Source organism: Liolophura sinensis, chromosome 7 (assembly GCF_032854445.1).
Source record: "Liolophura sinensis isolate JHLJ2023 chromosome 7, CUHK_Ljap_v2, whole genome shotgun sequence".
In the NCBI taxonomy this organism is placed as follows: domain Eukaryota; kingdom Metazoa; phylum Mollusca; class Polyplacophora; order Chitonida; family Chitonidae; genus Liolophura; species Liolophura sinensis.
Genome location: NC_088301.1, coordinates 6,388,228 through 6,409,651, shown reverse-complemented (window position 1 = coordinate 6,409,651; position 21,424 = coordinate 6,388,228). Strand labels below are relative to the sequence as shown.

Below are 21,424 nucleotides of genomic sequence, written 5' to 3'. Positions count from 1 at the left end.
TACAACTGATTTATTTCATGTTAATGGACATTTTATAGAGTATGAATCTATCTGTTATGATTTTGAATATAATAATCCCAAATTACTGTTAATTTCACAAATGACAAAAAATAGTTTTAACCCACAAAATTAACTGGAAGAATAGAATGACACTTACTTAAACATTATTTATTTTGGTTGGTGTCTTACATCATACTCAAGAAGCCCCAGGGATTGGAGGCGGGGGGGGTTCTCTTTAATTCAAGACACTTTAATAAAGACTTAATATAACGAAAAAATATCTTTTTGAAACTAAAATAACTGATTCAAATGTTAAATCCCTCCCTGTGGCATGGCATCCACACAAAAGGCCTGACAGTTCTATTCCTTATAACCCTTTGGCTAGACTGTCAGTCATTCTCGCCACCTAGAAATACCCAACATGCCCAATAAGGGCCAAAGACGGGCGTCATTCCTAGTTTCATGCCTAACATATTTGTTTCCATCATGAGCTATCTGCAGATATTTGATTGTCAGATCATGGGCATGCAATCTGTAGCTATCAGGTTGTCTGATGATGGACTATTTGTAGATATCAGGTTGTCTGATGATGGACTATTTGTAGATATCAGGTTTTTAGATCATGAGCAATTTGTTGGTATCAGGTTGTCTGATGATGGGCTATTTGTAGATATCAGGATGTCTGATGATGGGCTATTTGTAGATATCAGGTTGTCTTGTCATGAACTATCTGTAGATATCAGGTTGTCTGATCATGGACTATTTGTAGATATCAGGTTGTCTGATGATGGGCTATTTGTAGATATCAGGTTGTCTGATGGACTATTTGTAGATATCAGGTTTTTAGATCATGAGCTATTTGTTGGTATCAGGTTGTCTGATGATGGGCTATTTATAGATATCAGGATGTCTGATGATGGGCTATTTGTAGATATCAGGTTGTCTTGTCATGAACTATCTGTAGATATCAGGTTGTCTTATGATGGACTATTTGTAGATATCAGGTTGTCTGGTCATGGGCTATTTGTAGATATCAGGTTGTCTGGTGATGGACAATTTGTAGATATCAGGTTGTCTGATGATGGACTATTTGTAGATGGTTGTCAGACAAATTCAGCAAACAAAAGCCATGTACTAATTACCACTTGATAAAACTAAAATAATGTACTATGAAATGTCTGAAGAAATAAAATGCATAGCTGCCTATGCATGTTTAATAACATTTGTTCCCTGAACGTCTCCCACTGTCTACATTACAGGTGTCATAATACAAGGGTAGATAAACCAGTAAAAAAATCAATCTTCAGCCAGGTTACATTTCTCTATATTGCTATTACTGTTAGATCAAACTTAGGTTCTATGGTCAATATTACCTGTGACAAGCAGAAAAAGTCTGCAGTCGTTAATTTTCACACTCCACAGTTTAAAACTTGGACTACTTTTACTGACAGTTTTTGATGTCAAAGATGAGTAAATGTAATTTTTTTTTATTTTTTTTATTTCATGAGATAATTGATGCACAAATCACTTGTAAATAAACAATTTTGAATTTTGCCCTGGACGCTTGTCAACAGATATATGGGAGTCTTAACTATGTGTAGATGATGTTTAAAATAGCAGCAGAATTTGTTTTTTTACCTTTGGCAATAAGTTCCCTTCTACATCGTGTTGAACAAACTGCATGTTTCTTTGGAATACATATGAAACACGTATAAACGGTAAAACAGACAGTAACGTCTTTGTGTCTGCAGTGTGTTGTCATGTTGTCTTGCTACATGTATTCTAAAAGTCTGCTATAATTATTTCTGCCATATATACACAATTAGTCCTGCCATATATACACAATTAGTCCTGCCATATACACAAGTCCTGCCATATATACACAATTAGTCCTGCCATATATACACAAGTCCTGCCTTATACACACAATTAGTCCTGCCATATACACAAGTCCTACCATATATACACAATTAGTCCTTCCATATACACACAAGTCCTGCAATATATACACAAGTCCTGCCATATATACACAATTAGTCCTGAAATATACACATAAGTCCTCTCGTATATGCACAGGTCCAGCTCATGCTGGCTTTCTCTCAATGTTAATTTCTTTCAGGTCAAAACCCCTATTTTTTTCAGTTACAGTGAAAAGAAAAAAATTCCCATACCTACATGCCATATTTTTTCTGGGAGGTTTGGGTTACTTCCAAAAAAGAATTCTTAATTTTTTTTTTAAAGAATGGCCTTTACATATAAAGACAGTGTAATCCAAACCAAACGAAAGTATATCCACCATGAAGCGAGACAAAGAAACAACCATCTTTTCGCATATACATGTTCTTCAAGGAACATAACTACAGTACACACAATAACATGCACACAGGGTCAGGAGTGCAAATCTATAATTAGTTGTTCCTATATTTACAGAGAGTTAGCTCCCCTGAATTTTCAACACACAATGTACTGTATCAGGTATGAAAGAGCATTTCACAACAGCTAAGTTCATAACCTAATATTGACAATTCTGCTTCCCCCCACCCCACCCCCCACCCCAAGCAAATGCACAATTATGTTCATATATCTCTTCAAGAGAGCTTGAGGTATATTGTATCAAGAGTTTAACTTAAATGATGATATGAGTGGGTGGCCACAGAAAGTGACAGTCACTGGTTTTGAACTCTCAACTGCAAAAGAAATCCATACTACGCAAAGTATGATTTTGCTCACTTACTTCCTAATATCAAATAAGGTCAATCATGCAAAAATGACAAACCATATAAATTTACAAAACATGGATGCAAGTCAGAAATGTTCAGGGTACATAAAACTGATTATCTTCAAGAAAATTGCAAAACCGAATAAAATGTATGTACATGTAGAATAACTCTTGATTTATTACAGCAAGAGCAGGAGAAAGTCTGTTACATACCCTTTGGTCAGAGACCAATGGGCCACCATAGCAAAAAAAACAATGCTGAAGGGAGTGACTGTGACGGCCAAGTGAGTGTGTCGGAGTGTACCCATAGGCCTACCTGGCAATTGCAGAAATAAGTCAGGTTTCTTTAACATCATCAAATGATAGCTTTGATATTCATCCTTAGTTCACATTTAGTTATCAGTCATAAAACAATCATATTACGTGAACAAATCTTTGGTGGCTATATATACATGTACATCAGTATTTGTATATCTCTCGTCAATGTCAGGTCAAAATTTACATCAACAAAAACCCGACAAAAACCAGGTGAAAATTCAAGAATTATAAAGATAATAATTTGCATACTTGTGAGAATTATAAAGATAATAAGTTGCATACTTGTGAGAATTATAAAGATAATAAGTCGCATACTTGTGAGAATTATAAAGATAATAAGTTGCATACTTGTGAGAATTATAAAGATAATAAGTTGCATACTTGTGAGGATTACAGTCTGGGCTGCCTTGAACTGTCTGTCTTCCAGATCCTTTAGCCATTGCCAGATGAGGTCATTGGCTCTCAGTATGTTACTCTGAGACAGCATCTCACCTGTGTGGTGTGCACACCTGTGTGTGTAGTTTTCAGCAAAGGTGCTCACATATGCCTCTGCTCACCTATTAAAATCAGCCTTTGGTGCATGAATAATACACTGTGCCATATTAACGTGTCCCACGATTGGTCAAACAGCTTCCCAGTTGTACAGATATCCACAAATATTTGCTTTTAGTACTAACTGATTTTTCCTCTTTCACGAACACAGATTTGGTTATATATCATAATTTATAAGTATGACAGGTCACCTCAGTCAGGCAGTAATAATTTAAAGTACACTCCAGGTAACATCATGTCCGAAGGCTTTTATCTGCCTGCCAAATTAGAAAATGACACCTGAAAGGTGTATGCTCTCAGTAACAACTTCAGGAAAAAAGCATGGAGTTCCCTTACATAACACTGGGTAGCTGAAGTGGTCTTTTAAGGTGGCAGAGAAATGCATTCTGCATGACAATGTCAGCAGGACTGAGAGGACAGTTCTATTTTAAGACAATACAACAGCATGAAAGTTCATGTCCATCTACAGAAGGTACAATGTGTAAGAGTCATTGTTACAAATCACCTGAATGAAGCAGGTCATTTGCAATGGGTGGGTGGGGTTGGTCTGAAGGAGGTGCACTGACATGTGATGTGGGTGGGGTTGGCTTCCTGAGAACCTCACCCATGGGGTTAATGGGCAAACCTAAATCCACATTTGTCTCCCATACATGTCACACTTCTATTAATACTGCTAGAGTTTAGTTGTTCCAGATGCACTGAAATCACATAATATTATATAGCACATCTTGTTCAATACGAACATTTTGTCCTGATTTAGCAATAAAACATATAGATATTATATGTATATATTACTATTATAAAGATATCATACAAAAAAGTATATGCATGTCTTGCGAAAAAAAACTCATCAAACTTACATCAGTGTCAAATTTTGTGAAGGTATTTTTTCTATTATCTAGATGTAAATTACATGTATTTCCACTAACAAACGTTCTGATTCAAATTAACAGCAGTGTCTTTTATTGATACAAACAGGAAAATATAGTTTATCTGGTTTGAAACACAGAGAATACATTTTCATGCAGGAGGTAAATCCATTTAATGATAAATTAATTTTAATTACTGCAGCCTCTTTTTAAACAAAATGAAGGAAATTCAAGGGGTTCTTCTGTTCTATGTCATGATATAACTGCAAAACTTACCAATGATGTGTTAAGCAATGATCTTTCATTCAATCAGTCAGAGTTTCAAAGATAAAACATTATATCATCTGTATAACTTGTACATATGTACTCACCTCGTTTTTCCTTCTCCGTCTTCTCTTTCCTCTTTCTCTTGTTTTCTGGCAAGGCATGTTGGTCTCTGAGAGTAAAAAATATAAAATATACTGTTTGCAATATGTATGGTGAACACTTAACACCATTCTCACTAATTTTGGACTTAGAGCGGTCAGTTTCTACAGGTGGAGAAAACTGGGCAGTTTGGTGTAAACCACTGACCGCTTAATATTGGCCCAAGGCCTTAGATGCACTGAGAGAGGGTGAATGTACAAATTTCCTGACCGAGGCTGGGTTTGAGTCACCACCTTGTGCATCCTAGTGATTAAAAACCTTGGGTTTTATGGGGTTTTACGGGGTCTGTAGGATGCAAAAAGTAACTTGAAATGATTTCTTGAGGGGTAGGGCATGCAGGCCTCCCAGGGTAAAGAATAAAAACTGGGTTGAAAATTATTAAAAGTACGGTTTTCTGATGAGGCAGAGGTGACAAGTAAAACAGACTGACACAGAGCCCAAAGGCTGAAGCCCATGCAGTTTAACTTCAATTTTCATAAAACTTTCAGTGTTCAATTCTTTCGGAAGGGCACACAATACCTATACACAAAAGCTGCCAAAGAAAATATAGAAAAAGATAACAAGCACACGCACAAACAGGAACAAAGCCTAACAAGGCCTTCAAGCCCACCAAACATGCCCAAGGAAGGTTTCTTGCAAGTTTATTTGCAGTTTATTTTGAATAATTTCCAGGCATCTCAACTGCGATTTGATTGCAACTGATTGTAAAGCAACATATTGATGTTTTAAACACCATTGCATGTTTATATGGCTCTAATTCCGGATGCTTACCTCCACTTTGACCAATCCACATTTGTTCTTGCTTGCCAAGGTATTTTTCTTCTATGAAATGTTCACTTGCTAACATGGATTATGACATTTTTTATTTGTATCTGTCTTTTGACATAGCGTTGGGGGGGGGGGGGTACAACAGATTCGCATGGTCCGTCGTGGAGAGGATACTGGTGATGCAGGGAAGACAATCAATAATCGAGGCATGATGTGCAATTCAAAATTTAAAAATCGTGGTCCATGAATAATATCCAGGCATCTCAATTGCGCTTTGATTGCAAACTGTTTATGAGGCACCATGCTGATCAAATAAACATGATTCCCTTGGTTAAGTGAAACTAGAAACTACTCACTACAAATCTCTTATATTTGCCAACATTAATTGTTGTTATACTCACTGCAGAATTAAATTAAGAATGAATTAAGAAACTTAGTATGAATGTGTTTGATAATCCTAATTAGCATATGTGCAGACCGAGTGTGTCAGCCTATGTTTGACAGAAAGACCCCACAGGAATCAAGAGTCCCACAAAGGCCACATTATATTCCATGCAAACTTTGTAAAAAGTTGTCAAATGGTTTTCAAGATATGTTGCTGATAAAAAATACCAAGTAGTCTTACTGGACTGGACTGTCAGGAGTATTAGGAGTTAAGTCCTAATGAAACAAGCTTCAGTCTCACCCATAAAAGGAAGTTTCATGCCAACTCTGGTGACAGTTCATTTGGATGAGAGGCTTTCAAGGTATAAATATTCACTCACTGAAGCTATATTATCAACAAAATCTTCACATCTGACTCTTAACACACCTTTTATTTACGGAAACAACACATTCAAATTAAAACCTTCACAAAAAATGACAGTGAGCCTCATTTCTAATATGCAGAAAAGCAAGAAAAAGCTCACCCAAAGACATATGAATGCAGAAGTTTAGATCAATATATGCAGTAAATACCACCCAAAACATAGGCCTTATCAATGTTTTAACTGTTATTGGGCGCCCATGCTGAAGGTATGACATACATGTTAGTTCTGACTGTGAGCTAATTAAAACACCGTGTCCCTTATTAGCTTCGTTTTCCACATACATGTATACCTGCATGATTACTTGGTCATGTTTGTCGTCGTTTTGTTCTAATGTTATAGGAGGTTACGACGCCACTGCCTCATGCTATATGCCACACCAACCACATGATTCTATGAATGTTTTTTTTTTAGTTTGCGGGATATATACTTTCACACTTTTGCTATAATTGTTTTTCCATGAAATATATACTGGTGTTTATTGGTCTTCCTTTTATGCTTAAAATATGTTGTTCAGTGACAAATCTACTTTTTGAAGCATGTCTTCTCCCTTCCATATGTGCCTTGAACAGTTAATAACTTGCCATGCATTTTTGTGTTGCTTGTAAACCTTTAGAGCTCACTGGAGTTTTCGCAAATATGGAACAATGACCTTCTCCACAATAATATTGTAAGTGGAAAATAAAAAGGAAAGGCATTTACAGTACGTGTGTGTGTACTGAATTCTTTAACCTTTTCACATGTTCACAAGGTGTTTCTTCAAGCATATTCTGAAGGCATTAGTCTGTGTAGACTGATAAAATTATACTTTTTGTAAAGCCCTGAAATCGGCCAATCCAACCCATGTACCTTTGTCTCCAAAATCTAATTATAAATGAGCATAAATTGCACTCAAAGTTGCTCTTTCATATGCCAAAAAATTGAGGAATCAGTGTAATGACAACGGTTCAACATTATAGAAAATATTCTTTTACCCAATAACAAAATTATACTACTATGCCCTGTACAACGAAACAATACATCATTAGCATAACAAACACATTAAAGTAACACTCTTTCATTTAGTATGCATCATCTAAAAGACAATTCTGTGGTGTTTCCAAATGTAGTTTTCATATTTTTTTTTTACAGCAAGTGAAGTGAAAACAAAGAGAGGTTCTACTTTTCGGGACCATATTGAACAAACTGCAGCACAGCCAGCTCACAGCCATTCTTTCCAACCCTTTTAAACAAGCTCTGATTGCTATGTTTTGACATTCATTAACACAAAATAATGTTGTACTACACCTATACCTGTATTTAATGTGGGAATATAAACGGTAGTGCATGTTTAACAACAAAGAAAGAACCTGTGGGGTCACTGTGCTCTTCAGACTGTTCAATATGGCCCCCAAAGTCCACTATAAAACCTCATAATTTTTTCTGCATTTTATTCACTGTAAAAAAAAAAATGTAAAAAAAAATTATGAAAAGCATATTTAAAATCAGCATGAATGGCCTTTCAGATATTTCATACTTTATCTAAAAGTGGTCTATTCTAAGATGCACAGGATATGGTTTAACATTCCACTATCACTTACTTGCAATAAATACATGTGGCCAGAAAAAAACCAAAAACTGTGCCCGCAAGACAAATTGAAACCCAAACAACAAAATCTTCACTTTCAGTAATGGACCGAGCAACTGTAAACAAAATAAAATAAAGCAACAAAACGAAAACATTAAGGTAATAAACATGCAGGGTTTGGAGGTTGGTAAACAAAAACAGGTGGCTTTTATATGTTTACAGTCTTCAAAGTTTTGTTCAACTCAAGAAAACACATGTCAGGGTAAAAGAACTACTGCTTTTATATACACCCATATTTGTTGACCTTTACAATTTGCAGAATACTTTTTAAATTTCTAAAATCTTTCTTTCAAAACTAATTTAAATCTACTGGGTTGTATGATTCATGATAAACAGATTTTATTCACAAGAAAGGTAAAAACCACCAGAGATGCCAACCTACAGTTAACTGAAAGTAAATAATAGGAACAAAACAAGAAAATGAGGTTTGCCTGCACCCAGTGGAAAATATATGTACATATATGTATACCTTAGACTTTTTCTTAGAAATTCTTATGAACTTCCATCATCTAAGGTGTAATCATGTTGTTGCAAAAATAAATGCATGATTCAGCGTGAATAAATCTGATATTATTATAAATACAGATGCCAACAATGGCGGTACTTAAAGCAACAATTTATAAAATTTGAATGTATTTGCTTTTGTGAAGAACTTGAAAAACAACAAAAAATAAAGAAGTCATTTCAAGAAACAGTTTCCAGTTCATCATTAGGCCATGCTTTCTTTTATTTCCTTTCTACAAGAAAACTGAAAGCTCAAACATATGAGCAGAGAAACAATTTTCAAAACAAGAAGATTATGCATTGGTTAGATGATGCCGTTAGTCACTACCTTTGGTTGTGGTGATGTTGTCTGTGGTTGTCCACTCCGTCGTGGCTGGACTCATCAATCTTACAGGTGTTGTAGCCATAGCTGGACCAATCGGCTGGGCGGTGCAGGTTAGAACAGGGGATTAGCCCACCGGAGACACTATACTCAAACTGTCGATCTCTGAATAACATGGACATTCATACAGGTAGATGGAGGAACATTACAGTGCTGTAACTCAACAAAATGTCGGTCTGCCTGTCCGGTAACTGCTCATTCACAATCGTTCCAAAGGCTTATCTGGCACTACTAAACCTGGCGACACAGAAAAACCTGATCTCTGCAGGCCTGTGTTCATTTCAGGAGGCACTGGATGACCAAATCTTCCACTCTATCACCATCAGATTACCACACAGTCTTTTGTCACTCCCCACTGCGGAAAAAGAAAAACAGCTTGAGTTGCAGTCATGTTTTCCATTACAAGGAAATCAGTAATCTATGGGAAACATGTTAAAAGCATCTCCATCTTATTAGCAAGTAAGAAAGCAACGTACTAAACTGTTTGAAGAAAAAAACATATATCCAACTTTTTTTACAAATTAAGTTAATACTTCAGTGGTCAGTCACACTGACAAAATGTGTACTCTCGTCTGGGTGTATTTCAGGGCTTTCATTGACATTAAGCTGCCCTGTACTTCTGGAGATCTAGCTGTGCACAAAAGTTTATGACACAACGATTGTTCCGGACTCTTTTTCATCAAATAGACATTCATATTTTGTCTACAAGTATTTTCAGACATCATTCAATTTAGAAAGGTGTCCATGTAATATATTAGATACATGTAAGCAAGCAGTTTCACAAAATTTGATAAATGAACATCAATCCAAACATAACTAATAAGTATTCATGCAATACCCAACAGTATTCACTCAGAGTTCAGTAAAATAATGACATAAATTCCAACAAAATTGGAAGCTCAACAAAACAATTAAAAAGCAGTGCATGTTTGTATCTAATGATGCAACTCTGTCAAACATTTAAAAAACTTTTACGACAATTCGTGAAGAATAATGACTGTACCTTACATGACTCTGACAACCATCCTCTAGCTTTTGTTGCCTGATTAATGAAACCTCCTCTGTGCTTTAACATCAAATGGCTGATGGCACACATGCATCTACCGTAACTAAACTACACTCTGGCACCCCTGGGATTTGATGCAGTATAACATCAGTATAACTTAACAGCCTTGGGTAGGGTGCTAAGTCATATTTCATGTTCACTGTCACCACAAAAATGTCCCGTACCGTGCCTGTTAAGTCACAGTGAAAACCCTATGAATTTATCGATCAATATCTGTGTCTGTATCTTACATGATCTAGGTTAGCAACTTATTTATCTGATTATTATTTTGTGCAATACTCAAAATGTTTACACTTATCCAGGCACTGCAGTTTTTACCTCAAGTCCAAAACTTGACCTTGGTCATAAAATACAACGTTTAATATCCATCAAATAAAAAGAAATAAATTTTCAGACTGGTTTTCGGACAAGTCACTGATGAACCGTCCCAAGTGTGATGCATGCACATACTTGTACATACTGTTAGTGAAGGAAAATGAAATGGCCTTAATCAAGAGTGTGTAAACTGATGGCCCAACATGTGCTGTCAAAAATTATGAAGGCCTAACAAACATTATAACAGCAGATCAATGAATCTAGAAATTACCTGAGCAAGGCTGGTATTGAACCTGCATCTTGTGAACTAGTGAAATATGATCCCACTGACCTATGTCCCAGCATATATATAATTATTATATAATAAATGTTTACATCATGACCCTGAAGAAATGTTTCTGACACTTGAAATTCTTTGATGTTCCAGAGTCTTTGCTTGTGCAGTAGTGCAGACATTGTGGAAGATTTATTTATTTACTTATTTGACTGGTGTTTCATTCCATACCCAAGAATATTTCACTTATATAACCGCGGCCAGCATTATGGTGGGAGGAAACCGAGCAGAGCCCGGGGGAAACCCACGACCATCAATTTGCTGGCGGACCTTTCCACATATGGCCTTAGAGGAAGCCAGCATGAGCTGGACTTGAACTCGCAGCCACTGTATTGATGAGAGATTCTTGGGTTATTGCGCTGCCCTAGCATTGCTAACCTCCTCGGCCCACATTGTGGATGAAGACGTGTTGAATGACAGACATCCTTTAGAGATTATTTTCTTAAATTATAACATGGCCCTGAATATATGGCTATGTAATGAATGCTTTTATGGAAGATTCCAAGGATTGTATGGAAACAAGAATCCTTTACTGTTTTTGACTTAAGTTGTACTCTATCCATATCTAACAGTTTGCCACAAAGGAATCAAGTGTATGATTCAATCATTGAACCATGGATATGACATGAGACAAAAACAAGCAACATTTCCTGACGCGGCCTATATACACTATATTTCAAACTGTGTATGTAAAAACACATTAATCTCTGCTGTTTCTACCTCCTTGCTGTATTAAAGTATATCTATACAGAAACAGTAATATATTACGGAAAAGAGAACATCGATCAATTGTTCATGTTTGCTGGATTGTTTTGTTAGGCAATGGGGAACACAAACAAAGTTATTTATATTGATATTTCTATAAACAGTCACTTCTTCCAGCATCTTTTACAAAACTGATCTTCATGTAAACAGTATGAGCCTGAAGCAGCCATTTCTTAAACAGGTTTCCAAATCAGCAATAAAAACATTTGTTAAAAAACAGGTGTTTTATAAAAAGAGTCCGGAACAATCTTTTTCCGGGACTTTTAGATGAGCTAAAAAAAACAACAATATGTTATAAAACTGTTGTTCATGTGAGAACAGTCCAGAATAATCATTTTCTAGGGACTTAAGGGGATCAACCAATAAAACCCTATAACAGAGTTAACAAAAATGGTGTTTATACAATGGTGAGTCGAGACAATGTCACTGGCATTATATCCGAAATTTCCTCAGGCAAGCATACTTAAGAACATTACACTTCTTGAGGCAGGCAGATAACTGATGGAGTGAGTGTGCATGTAAGTTGTTCCCTAAACAAAGCAATGCATGGATTGTGCTACTGACAATGTCGTCAACAGCGATTGTAAATGTACCAAACTAATTTTCTTGTAACATGAAGTTTGAGGCAGAAAGAACAGTTTTTCTCATTGCAAAATTATGAACTGGTAATAGAATATATATTTGGAGGTAAAGGTAATCTAATCTAGTTTAACACTTTGTGCATTACTGAGGTAAAGGTTTATGCTGTCCTGAGATATGTTGATAAAATTGCTTTAGGAATATTATGATATAGCTTGACATTGCCTTTGGTTATATCCTGATCATAAAAAGTAAATTACCTTAAAACACATTGGAGAGAAATGAAGGAAAATTGCCCTGACAGAAATAAAAATGTCCTTGCATTGGGACAAGGACCTCTCAAATGTTATTAATGGTATTTTAGCTCAGGTTCAAGGATTGTCAGGTGCCTCAGGAAGAGCGCTGTGTGGTTTATACTATACATGTACACCTAATAAGTGATAACTCCTGAGCAGCATTAAATAGCAGTCAAATAAATAAAGAAATAAATGTTACTGATATCTGTCATTAGATGCAATTTTCGCTATCACATTAAAGTGTTTATCATGATCCAAATAAATGACGACAAAGTTGCACATTTTGGTAGAATAGATTCTCAAAGTGTCGTTGATCTTTACAAAAAGGTGATTTAAATTTTGTTCAAAGGTTGGAAAAATATAAATTTCATAATCAAAATGACACTTATTTTAGGTCATTTGTCATTTTTATTACATGTACATGTATTTGATTACATCGTTTTTCAGGACATTTAGCACATAAATTGTCTGATAAATGATCCTAGGATTATGGGCATATCCATGTACTGTAATACATCTTAATGTAATAACTCATTTTAGATCCAATATATGTAGCAGGATTAAAATAATAAGCTGCCAAGAGCTTGTTGTTTTATGTAACATTTCAGACATGTCAGACCACTGGTCAGTAGCCTTCTGTGGCAGTCAGATAGGTCACCAATATCATCCTTCATGTAACTCACTGCTATGCTTCAACCTTGTTATATGCTGTTATACTGTACATCCACTGAATGTATGCTGAGATCGACTACTTTTTAGACCAGGTACATACAGAAAATATTTGTGACGCCCAAAATCTGACCAATATTTACATCCATTCTTCCTTTCATTTAATGGTTTCATAAATTAATCATATTACACTGCACTAATAACGCTGAATTCTTTTTGGGGGGGGGGGGATTTTCTGATTACATTTACATATAAAAGTCACAACAGACTATTATCACAATTATTTTACACTGGAAAATTATCAATTTCTGCACAATGCTTCAGACTAATTATTGCAAAGTTAACAAGATAGCCAACTTAAATGTTTTAAAGGTATTTATACCCTGAAAAACATGACAGACTTGTACCCAACAGCCACTGTGACTAGGGTAAATGATCTAAAATCCTGCATTTTGGAGGCAAATACAATGTGTCATAAAATATCACTTTTGATGCTGGACCCACCAGTAGGATATCATATCCAGCTACCTAGCTTGCAAAGAAAAACTGAATTCACCTTTCTAAGATCAGAGGAATCGCACAAAATGTACAATTAAATGTAGTGGTGCGCAAAATTTCCGGGCATTTACAGTACATCGCTGATGATGATAATAGGCATAAATGATAGTGTGATACATATACTGATCCACATCCAACCTCTGTTACCTCAATATGCAACTCTTAAACTTTACTCACTCTTGACCCCCCTTAGGGTGCTACAGGTAGGCATTTGGGAAACACAAATTTTGGCGTTAACGCAGACATCGTCAGGGGTCAAACATATGCATCGCTATAAGCCTTCCCCAGGGTATGGTTGGCCTAGCTCTACCTCAGTTACATATACAATCAATAACTCAATTTGGCAGCAACACTTTCTCTTCCTGAACAGACCCCCTATATGAACAGACCCCTTGTATGTACAGATATTCACCTGTAGAAGTACATGTAGAAGTTAAATAACCTCAAACGAAGTTCATGTTACTCAATTGGCCATATTTGAACAATTCTGATCGTTTGCTGCCACCGCGGCAGCAATTAAATTAGTTTTGGTGATGTAATGACAGGATTTCACGTCTGGAATCAAGATGACATACGAAGTCATCCTTAAAAATAAATCTGCTGTGCGTAACTCACATGACCCTTCAAAAATGGACCCATTTCTAAAGTCATTATTTGAATTTTGATTTGAGTTATTTTCTCTATTTTTCCCAAATGTTAATTTCTTTCCCGAATGTTAATTTCTGTATAATCCCTATCATTCTCATCAGCCAATATATATATGTAGAAAGATACCTAACTGACTGATACCATTTTTGTCTGCCAGGATAGGTAACGCTCAACTAAAAATTTTTTAGGGATACAAGTATACAATTTTAATATATAATTTTTCAAGTGGCATCTAACTGAGATGTATACATACATACAGAAACTATGTAAGACTACTTTGTAGTTGTCAGCCAGGTCATGTGTTTAACATTTTGGCTATCAGACTATGAAGAGTTTCTCCAGATTACTAGAATTACATTCTAAACTATCACTTACATGTACATTCAGGCACATGTTTTTTTCAGTAAACTGTTATATTAAATTACATCATGAAGACAGGTATGTGTATTGTATAAGAGTATAATGTGTATAATACATATGTCTGTGTATACATGACAATTAAGTGGAACTGAAAACAGCTATTAGATAACACTGTGCTCTCTACACAAATATAGGGTTATGACTACACACAGTAGCTAATAAACACTGTCTGGTCAAGCAAGGCCATAATACTGACTTTTAAACTGGACATGGATCTATATGCCCTTAATATAAGAAAATGTCAATTAAAAATGTCATTCCATTACAGTACTTGCTTTTCTCTTTCCTTTTCAGTATTATCTTTTGGATTTGCTGGTTTAAAAATTGTAACATATGCCTTTAACTTACGCATACATCAATTAAAAATGTCATTCCATTACTTGCTTTTCTCTTTTTTCAAAATCCTCTTTCAGATATAGTGATTACATTTTTTAAATAAAAAATACATAGCTTACACAATAAAACTACAATACTCATAAATTTATACATGTCTTTTCAACAAAGATATGCATGAATGTCAATTGTACAATTATGATTATCTAAATTTAGTGTATTTATCGTAAAAACATATTGTAAAACAATACTGTTCATATATATATATATATATATATATATATATATATATATATATATATATATGACTATGCATGTAATTATGTATATAATGTGAATCTAACAGCTCATGTATTTATAACACAAACCTTAATATTTTTGTATATACACATATCCATGTACATGTTCTAGCTCTTTCCTAGAAATTCAAATAAGGACATGACTACTGTATGTAACCTAAAACTTTGTCCACAGGCATAATGAATAATTATGTCACTGCCTGCATCTGATTTTGGAGTTTTGTTGACCTTAAAAACTTTTTTCAACTGAATGTTTGTTTTGAATGAAAGGTTTGAATGATATCCTTCTTAGCTGGAGAAATGTAGTTAGTTTCAGCACCAGAAGTAGTGCTTCATGACCTTTATTTATCACTAACAATGCACTTATTATATTTTTATGATATCCTACTGGAAAAATCTAAGTTTCAGCACCAGAAGTATTAATCATTTCATGACGTGACCTACATTTACTGCCACAATGTACTTTTTGGGGGGGCAAATTTTTAGGTCCAATACAGTAGTTTTTAGGTTTTTCATTTACATAATATATATTTACATAAAATATTGTAAATTTTAAAGTTTCAACTTGATAAGCTGCATGTAAACTGTAGGCTTTGTGACACTTAGCTGCTCGCCAATAATAACTCAGACTATCCTAGTTTTTATACATCCCTTTATTACAGCCCATTCACCTTGTGTACAATTGCTAGCTAACATCAAGCATGTCCCATTAACTGTTAACAGGATGTGGAGATTTAAGCTACAGGGTAACACACACTGCCCTGTTATTAACAAACAGGGTGCACTAAATTGTTGTCACCCTTGTATGCAGAGTGTATACACACAAGTACATGTACACCGGGTACAACACTCAGATATTTATAACATCAGGTTTACACATATACAAGTAGAAGAGTATATGTGCTGTACTCAATGCTACAGTCCAGAAAGTTTAACTAGAAGTTACCAAGCTCCCTCTATGAACACAATTAATTAACATTCCACCTGTTGGAGTAGACACTTACATGTTTGATTCCTGACCCACCAGGTAAATCCGCTAGGGCAGATCCACGTTCTGGGTTTGAATGTACAAGTTTTGTGGATGCTGGCCAGTAGCTAGTCCCAAGGTTAACACTGGGCAATGACAAACTTTTATCATAAACTGGTCCTGGTCTAAGTGGGACAGCTCATGGCTGACTGGTCTTATCCAAGTCATGCTTCAGTACCCTTACATCTACACATGTGCACACACAATAGACATGCTCTGCCAAACATTAACTATACTTATAAAGCAAAAGTGCAGAACCACAGGGAGAAGTTTGAGGTTGGGGGCCTCTCTACTGAGATTAACACAAGTTATGTCATGTTCAATGAAATATTAATCTGTTTGTTGAATAGAAAGCATACATAGCATTTAAGGAAAGAAAACCGACATTTTTTCCAGTGCATGAATTGTCTTCCCACTTGAAAATTTAAAGTGTACACAAAGTTCAAAATAATGTGCCTCCCCTAAAGTGAAGTGCAGCAGAAAACTTTGACCCAGAAATGCTTTAGAATATTTTTATCTTACCAACAAAATTCAGAAAAGCATTATTTTCTAAGGTGAGGTTTTGAGACCACATTTTCCAAAGTTTATTCAGATTATTTTGAGGGCCTAAAATCCACCTAACTTTGTTAAAATGATTTTACATATTTACCAGAAAATTTCATTCTACAAAATGCTATCAAAATTACATGAACATTAAATACTGTTGTTCAGTACTGATGCCCCTTTAACACATCAGGGCCAGAGGGACTGATATAGGTCTAGGGCCTAATTTGTTAGGACTTGTTAGGGGGTTGATAGCATGTTTTTGTTTGGAAGACTCCTTAACTGTTGCAATATTTCAAGCTAATACTTGCATGAAACTGCACGGAAACATGTCAGACATTAGGTACAGTAGTACAAGGACATTCATTCAAATTTCACAAGAAAGAAAAAAAAGCAAACTCTAAATGCCACTTAAGAAAAACATATACTTACTGTTTTCCTGTTAAGCTATGAATGGAAGGTGCTTAGCTGGTTCCTGCTGGGGCAGATCTCTCATAACCTGGTTCACTGTGGCCCCCCTGATAATGTGTCCCTTGGGGGCAGGGAAAAGTGAGGGGAACTGAGGGTGTTAGGCTTAGCTCACCCCTTCGCCACTCCCCTCCCCTCCCCCCCACTGATCCATCATACATCAATCAAAGTGGTTTATTTGTTCTTTTGTTGGTAGAGATCAGTCAGTCAGTGAGGAGCTTTGAAATTTGTTTTCACTTTGTACACAGCCTGTAACAACATACAGAAGCAGGCACACTGAGTGGGGTTTGTACATGTACATGACCTTATATCGGTATTTCAAGTCAACGAGCAGAGCAATTTCTGACAAACTAATAAACTTGCCACCACTCCTTTTGAGACTTACATAAGATGGGGTGAGATTTCATTTTTTTCGTAAGTATTTCTCACCAGTATGAAAAAAATTTTCCTCACAGAAAGCAAAAGGAGCTCGATTAAGAACACAAAATAGTCTCATATAACACGTGTCTGATTATACCACGACATTTTTTCATGTTGTGCATGGTGTGTATGGGTTACTTTGTATATATGTTATGATTATTTATCATTATACGAATAAAACCACTTAACAACAGATGCAAAATCTCCTTGTCATACTTTCAGTTTTCGCCTCACATTGTCTTCCGACAGCGCTAGGGTGTGGCCACCTGGCGGCAAATATTGTAAGTGTACATACTCAGTCAATATCACCCACTAGATGGCGTGCTGAACGGAGTTCATCATGCACTCGACATTGTACAACCATGAAGTGGCAAGTCACGGTGAAGGGAGCTAACTTTAGTCGGCGATATCACAAGTAGACTGCACATCAGTCATATTCCCTGCAACCTAGTCTGTCTTGACACAGGATATATCTTTCGCGTCGGTAATGTTGTAGCTGGAATAAATTTCTGTGCAGGGGCAACATTTCTGTGTTAATTTATTAATTCATTCATTTCACTGGTGTTTTACGCCGTACTCAAGCATATTTCACTTATACGACGGCGGCCATCATTATGGTGGGAGGAACCGGGCAGAGCATGGGGGAAACCCACGATCATCCGCAAGTTGCCGCCAGACCTTCCCACATTTCGGTGTTGAGTGAAACGACACAGGTCGTTGTGTTAGATGGCGACATCAGTTTTTTTTTCCGTGTAGTTCAAGTTCGTGGGAACTCGGTTTAATAAAGAGATGTTTGACTGAAATACATGTCTTCATGAATTAACACGGCGAAGCTAACAAAGTTAGACGTAAGCTTACGTGGGATGGTCGTGGATTTCACCCGGGCTCTGCCCAGTTTTCTCACACCATAATGCTGACCGGCGTAAGTACCAATCAAATAAATAATAAATAAATTAGCAAAATAAATAAATAAAAAGAAAAGACAACAAATATAGGCCTATAGCTTATAAACAGTGAAGTAGCCCACGTGAAGTTTAAGTAGGCCTAAACAGTGTTTGCCTAACTCTTTGCCTTTGTGATGTTTAGCACAAAGTAAGCAAAATCACACACCCTGGGGTCCCGCCGTTTTGCTCCATTAGACATTTTACACCTAACTCTGCAATGGTATTACGCTTTTTAATCCTTTTTAACGATTTGTAATGTCATAACCACGAGTGATACAGATAGTTGTGCAACAGCGATGGTACGGTAGGCTTACTCATGCATACTGGTGTGGAGGAGGCACAAATCTAAATTTTTTCACTTCTATATACAGAGTTTTCAATAACCTTTTTTCACATTTCAATAGCAGATGAATTTTAACTATAAAGCATACTCACTTTAACGTATAACAAAACAGTTGTTATAGAAAGAATTAGAAAGATTTCAATAAATAATGATTTCAGAGTTAATTGCCCACATTCACTTGTATATGACACGTTTTAAAAGACGCTCACCAATCGTTCACCTCTTCGTCTTCTTTTTTTTTAACTTGATGATACGGTCGTGAAAACTAATAAAACTTAGATACCCACAACATCTTTGAGCATCATGGGTAAAAACATGCTTATTATAGATCAAAGGTGATCAAAATTTTGCCCAGCCTCTAGGATTACAATTTGTCGACATTTATCATCAACAAAAATGTTTATGTCGTACAAAGAGCTATATCTAACACTGGGAATGACCATACGTGGTCCCATAAATCGCATAAATAGTGGTACAAAAGTCTGTTTTGCCCCCTGGGTCCGTTATGCCCTAACCCCCTCTATCATTACTAATATTTATTTATTTTTTCACCTGCGAGGATGTGTCATTAAATGGTGTGTTTCACCTATCGGTACCAGTTTTTCAATATTGTCCCACTATCAAAAATCTGACATAAATCTTAACACGCACACTACTTCAAGCAACAAAATTAACAAGTCACTATTAATTAAATCAATTAAATGACTGGCATACACGGTTATTGATACTATTCTCTTGTTATTGGGAAGGGCGCGACTAACAAAACTCCAAACATGCACTGAAGCGATGTATATTGGTCACAAAAGGTAACCTACTCCAATCACACTGCAGTGAAATATCTTATTTGGCATTAGACACTGCCGAAAAGTCGGGAAATTATTGCACCACAAATGTAACTTTCTGAAAAATTTTTGAGCACGCAGTGATTCACCGATGAATTAAATAAATATGTAATAAATGTGGCTTTCAGTCGTATAATTCTGCTACACCCTATGTCTTAATGTTAACAATGGACGATCACATGTGCTCTCAAGCAGGATTCACTTATGATTTCGTTACAGTGTATACTTTAACAATTATCCACTCTAATTTATGATAACACTTATTTAATGCGAGACGGTCACTCACATAAAAGTATGTTTCCAAAGAAAAAACCCATGTCTGGTTACTGTGCAGAACAATTTGCAGGATTATAATGTATTAGGCGCACGAATGTGGGTCAACTGATGCCAGCACTTTTGAGACTCTCTAGTGATATTAAACGGTATAGGTTCAACGGATCCATGACCATCCGCTGCGAAACATTAGGTTTAAAACGAGGCCATGGTTAGATTTTCCGTGCCTACATGGTGAGAATATGAATGTATTGTAATGTAGTTGATGAAATACATTTTCTCCTGACTTCGTCGAGAGCAAACCTGTAATACTCAATCTAGTTCGGTAATCTGAAACAGTGTAGTGGTTTGTGTTCAACAATGTTTGCTTTATGAAGAAATCAATTTTCAAATTTCCCGATAAATATCAAAATGTGGTCCCAAATACCCACCATACAGAACTATTTTCCAGTGTAGTCTTTCCTCCTGAAAAAATTGAGACAAATATTACAAACCATGTTTGCAAATCAATTTTGATGCTCCTTCATCTGATTTGGCATCATTTTTATGTTTTCTTCTTTAAAATTTATTATTTATTTACTATTTTTTCCCTCAGTCCGCTTCACACTTAATATCATTCTATTCCCCAACGGATTCCAAATTCATACCTATACGCAATGACAATTACCTGTAGTTATTGTCGGCATTCCGAATGGCCTATGCCTATATATAGTCGCATACAATATAAATGTATACATAGGTGAAAAGTGTTGACGTCGTCGTAGAGAGATTTCCTACCACTGTAGTCAGGTCTTCCGAGTTTAGCTGCACCCCCCTCGTAGCTTTCAGCTGTATAACATGTAAAATGGCGAGAGCAGATTGGCCAAAGGCTGTTCTTACTGGGTAAAAAATCCTTCTAACTTGTACCGGTGTGGTGCCTACTGTAAATTCACGCCCTCCTGAGGGTCTAATATAATCGTATGGAAACTTGAAAAAACTGACTCCAGTTTCGACCATCTATTTTTACAATCGTATGCAGAACAGTAAACGATTTTGTGAAGAAATTCGATAGGCTTGTTGTCACTCTTGTAGCTTTTTAAACACTGAACTAAATGACGAAGCTCTGGCCGGTCATAGTTTATCAAGCTTCCTTGTATGTCAAAGTCCAACATGGAATCTTTCTTGATAAAATTTCGAGTCAAACACATCATGTTAGAACAGGGGAGGTAACAAGGGTCTAGGCATACCGAGGTTGTTGAAACAGGGGAGGTAACAAGGACTCAGGTACTGGACAACGTCGACAGGTCACATGATCTCTGTTATTGATCAAGG

At 36.1% G+C, this 21,424-nt stretch overlaps 1 protein-coding gene across 2 annotated transcripts in view; it reads right to left on the bottom strand.

The window, feature by feature from the left end:
• The window catches only part of LOC135469983 (receptor-type tyrosine-protein phosphatase epsilon-like), an 83,080-nt gene extending 65,687 nt beyond the window's left edge, over positions 1–17,393 (bottom strand). The window contains exons 1-4 of one of the 2 annotated variants that reach the window (XM_064748659.1): positions 16,258–16,399; positions 8,918–9,326; positions 8,039–8,141; positions 4,830–4,894 (exon numbers count right to left, since the gene is read on the bottom strand). In XM_064748659.1, the coding sequence (XP_064604729.1) occupies positions 4,830–4,894; positions 8,039–8,141; positions 8,918–8,996 (247 nt within the window). In that variant the 5' untranslated portion in view covers positions 8,997–9,326; positions 16,258–16,399. Of the gene's footprint in view, positions 1–4,829; positions 4,895–8,038; positions 8,142–8,917; positions 9,327–16,257; positions 16,400–17,255 lie in introns of those variants that run through there. The other variant, XM_064748660.1, reaches the window with a different exon arrangement.
• Between the last annotated feature and the right edge of the window lie 4,031 nt (positions 17,394–21,424).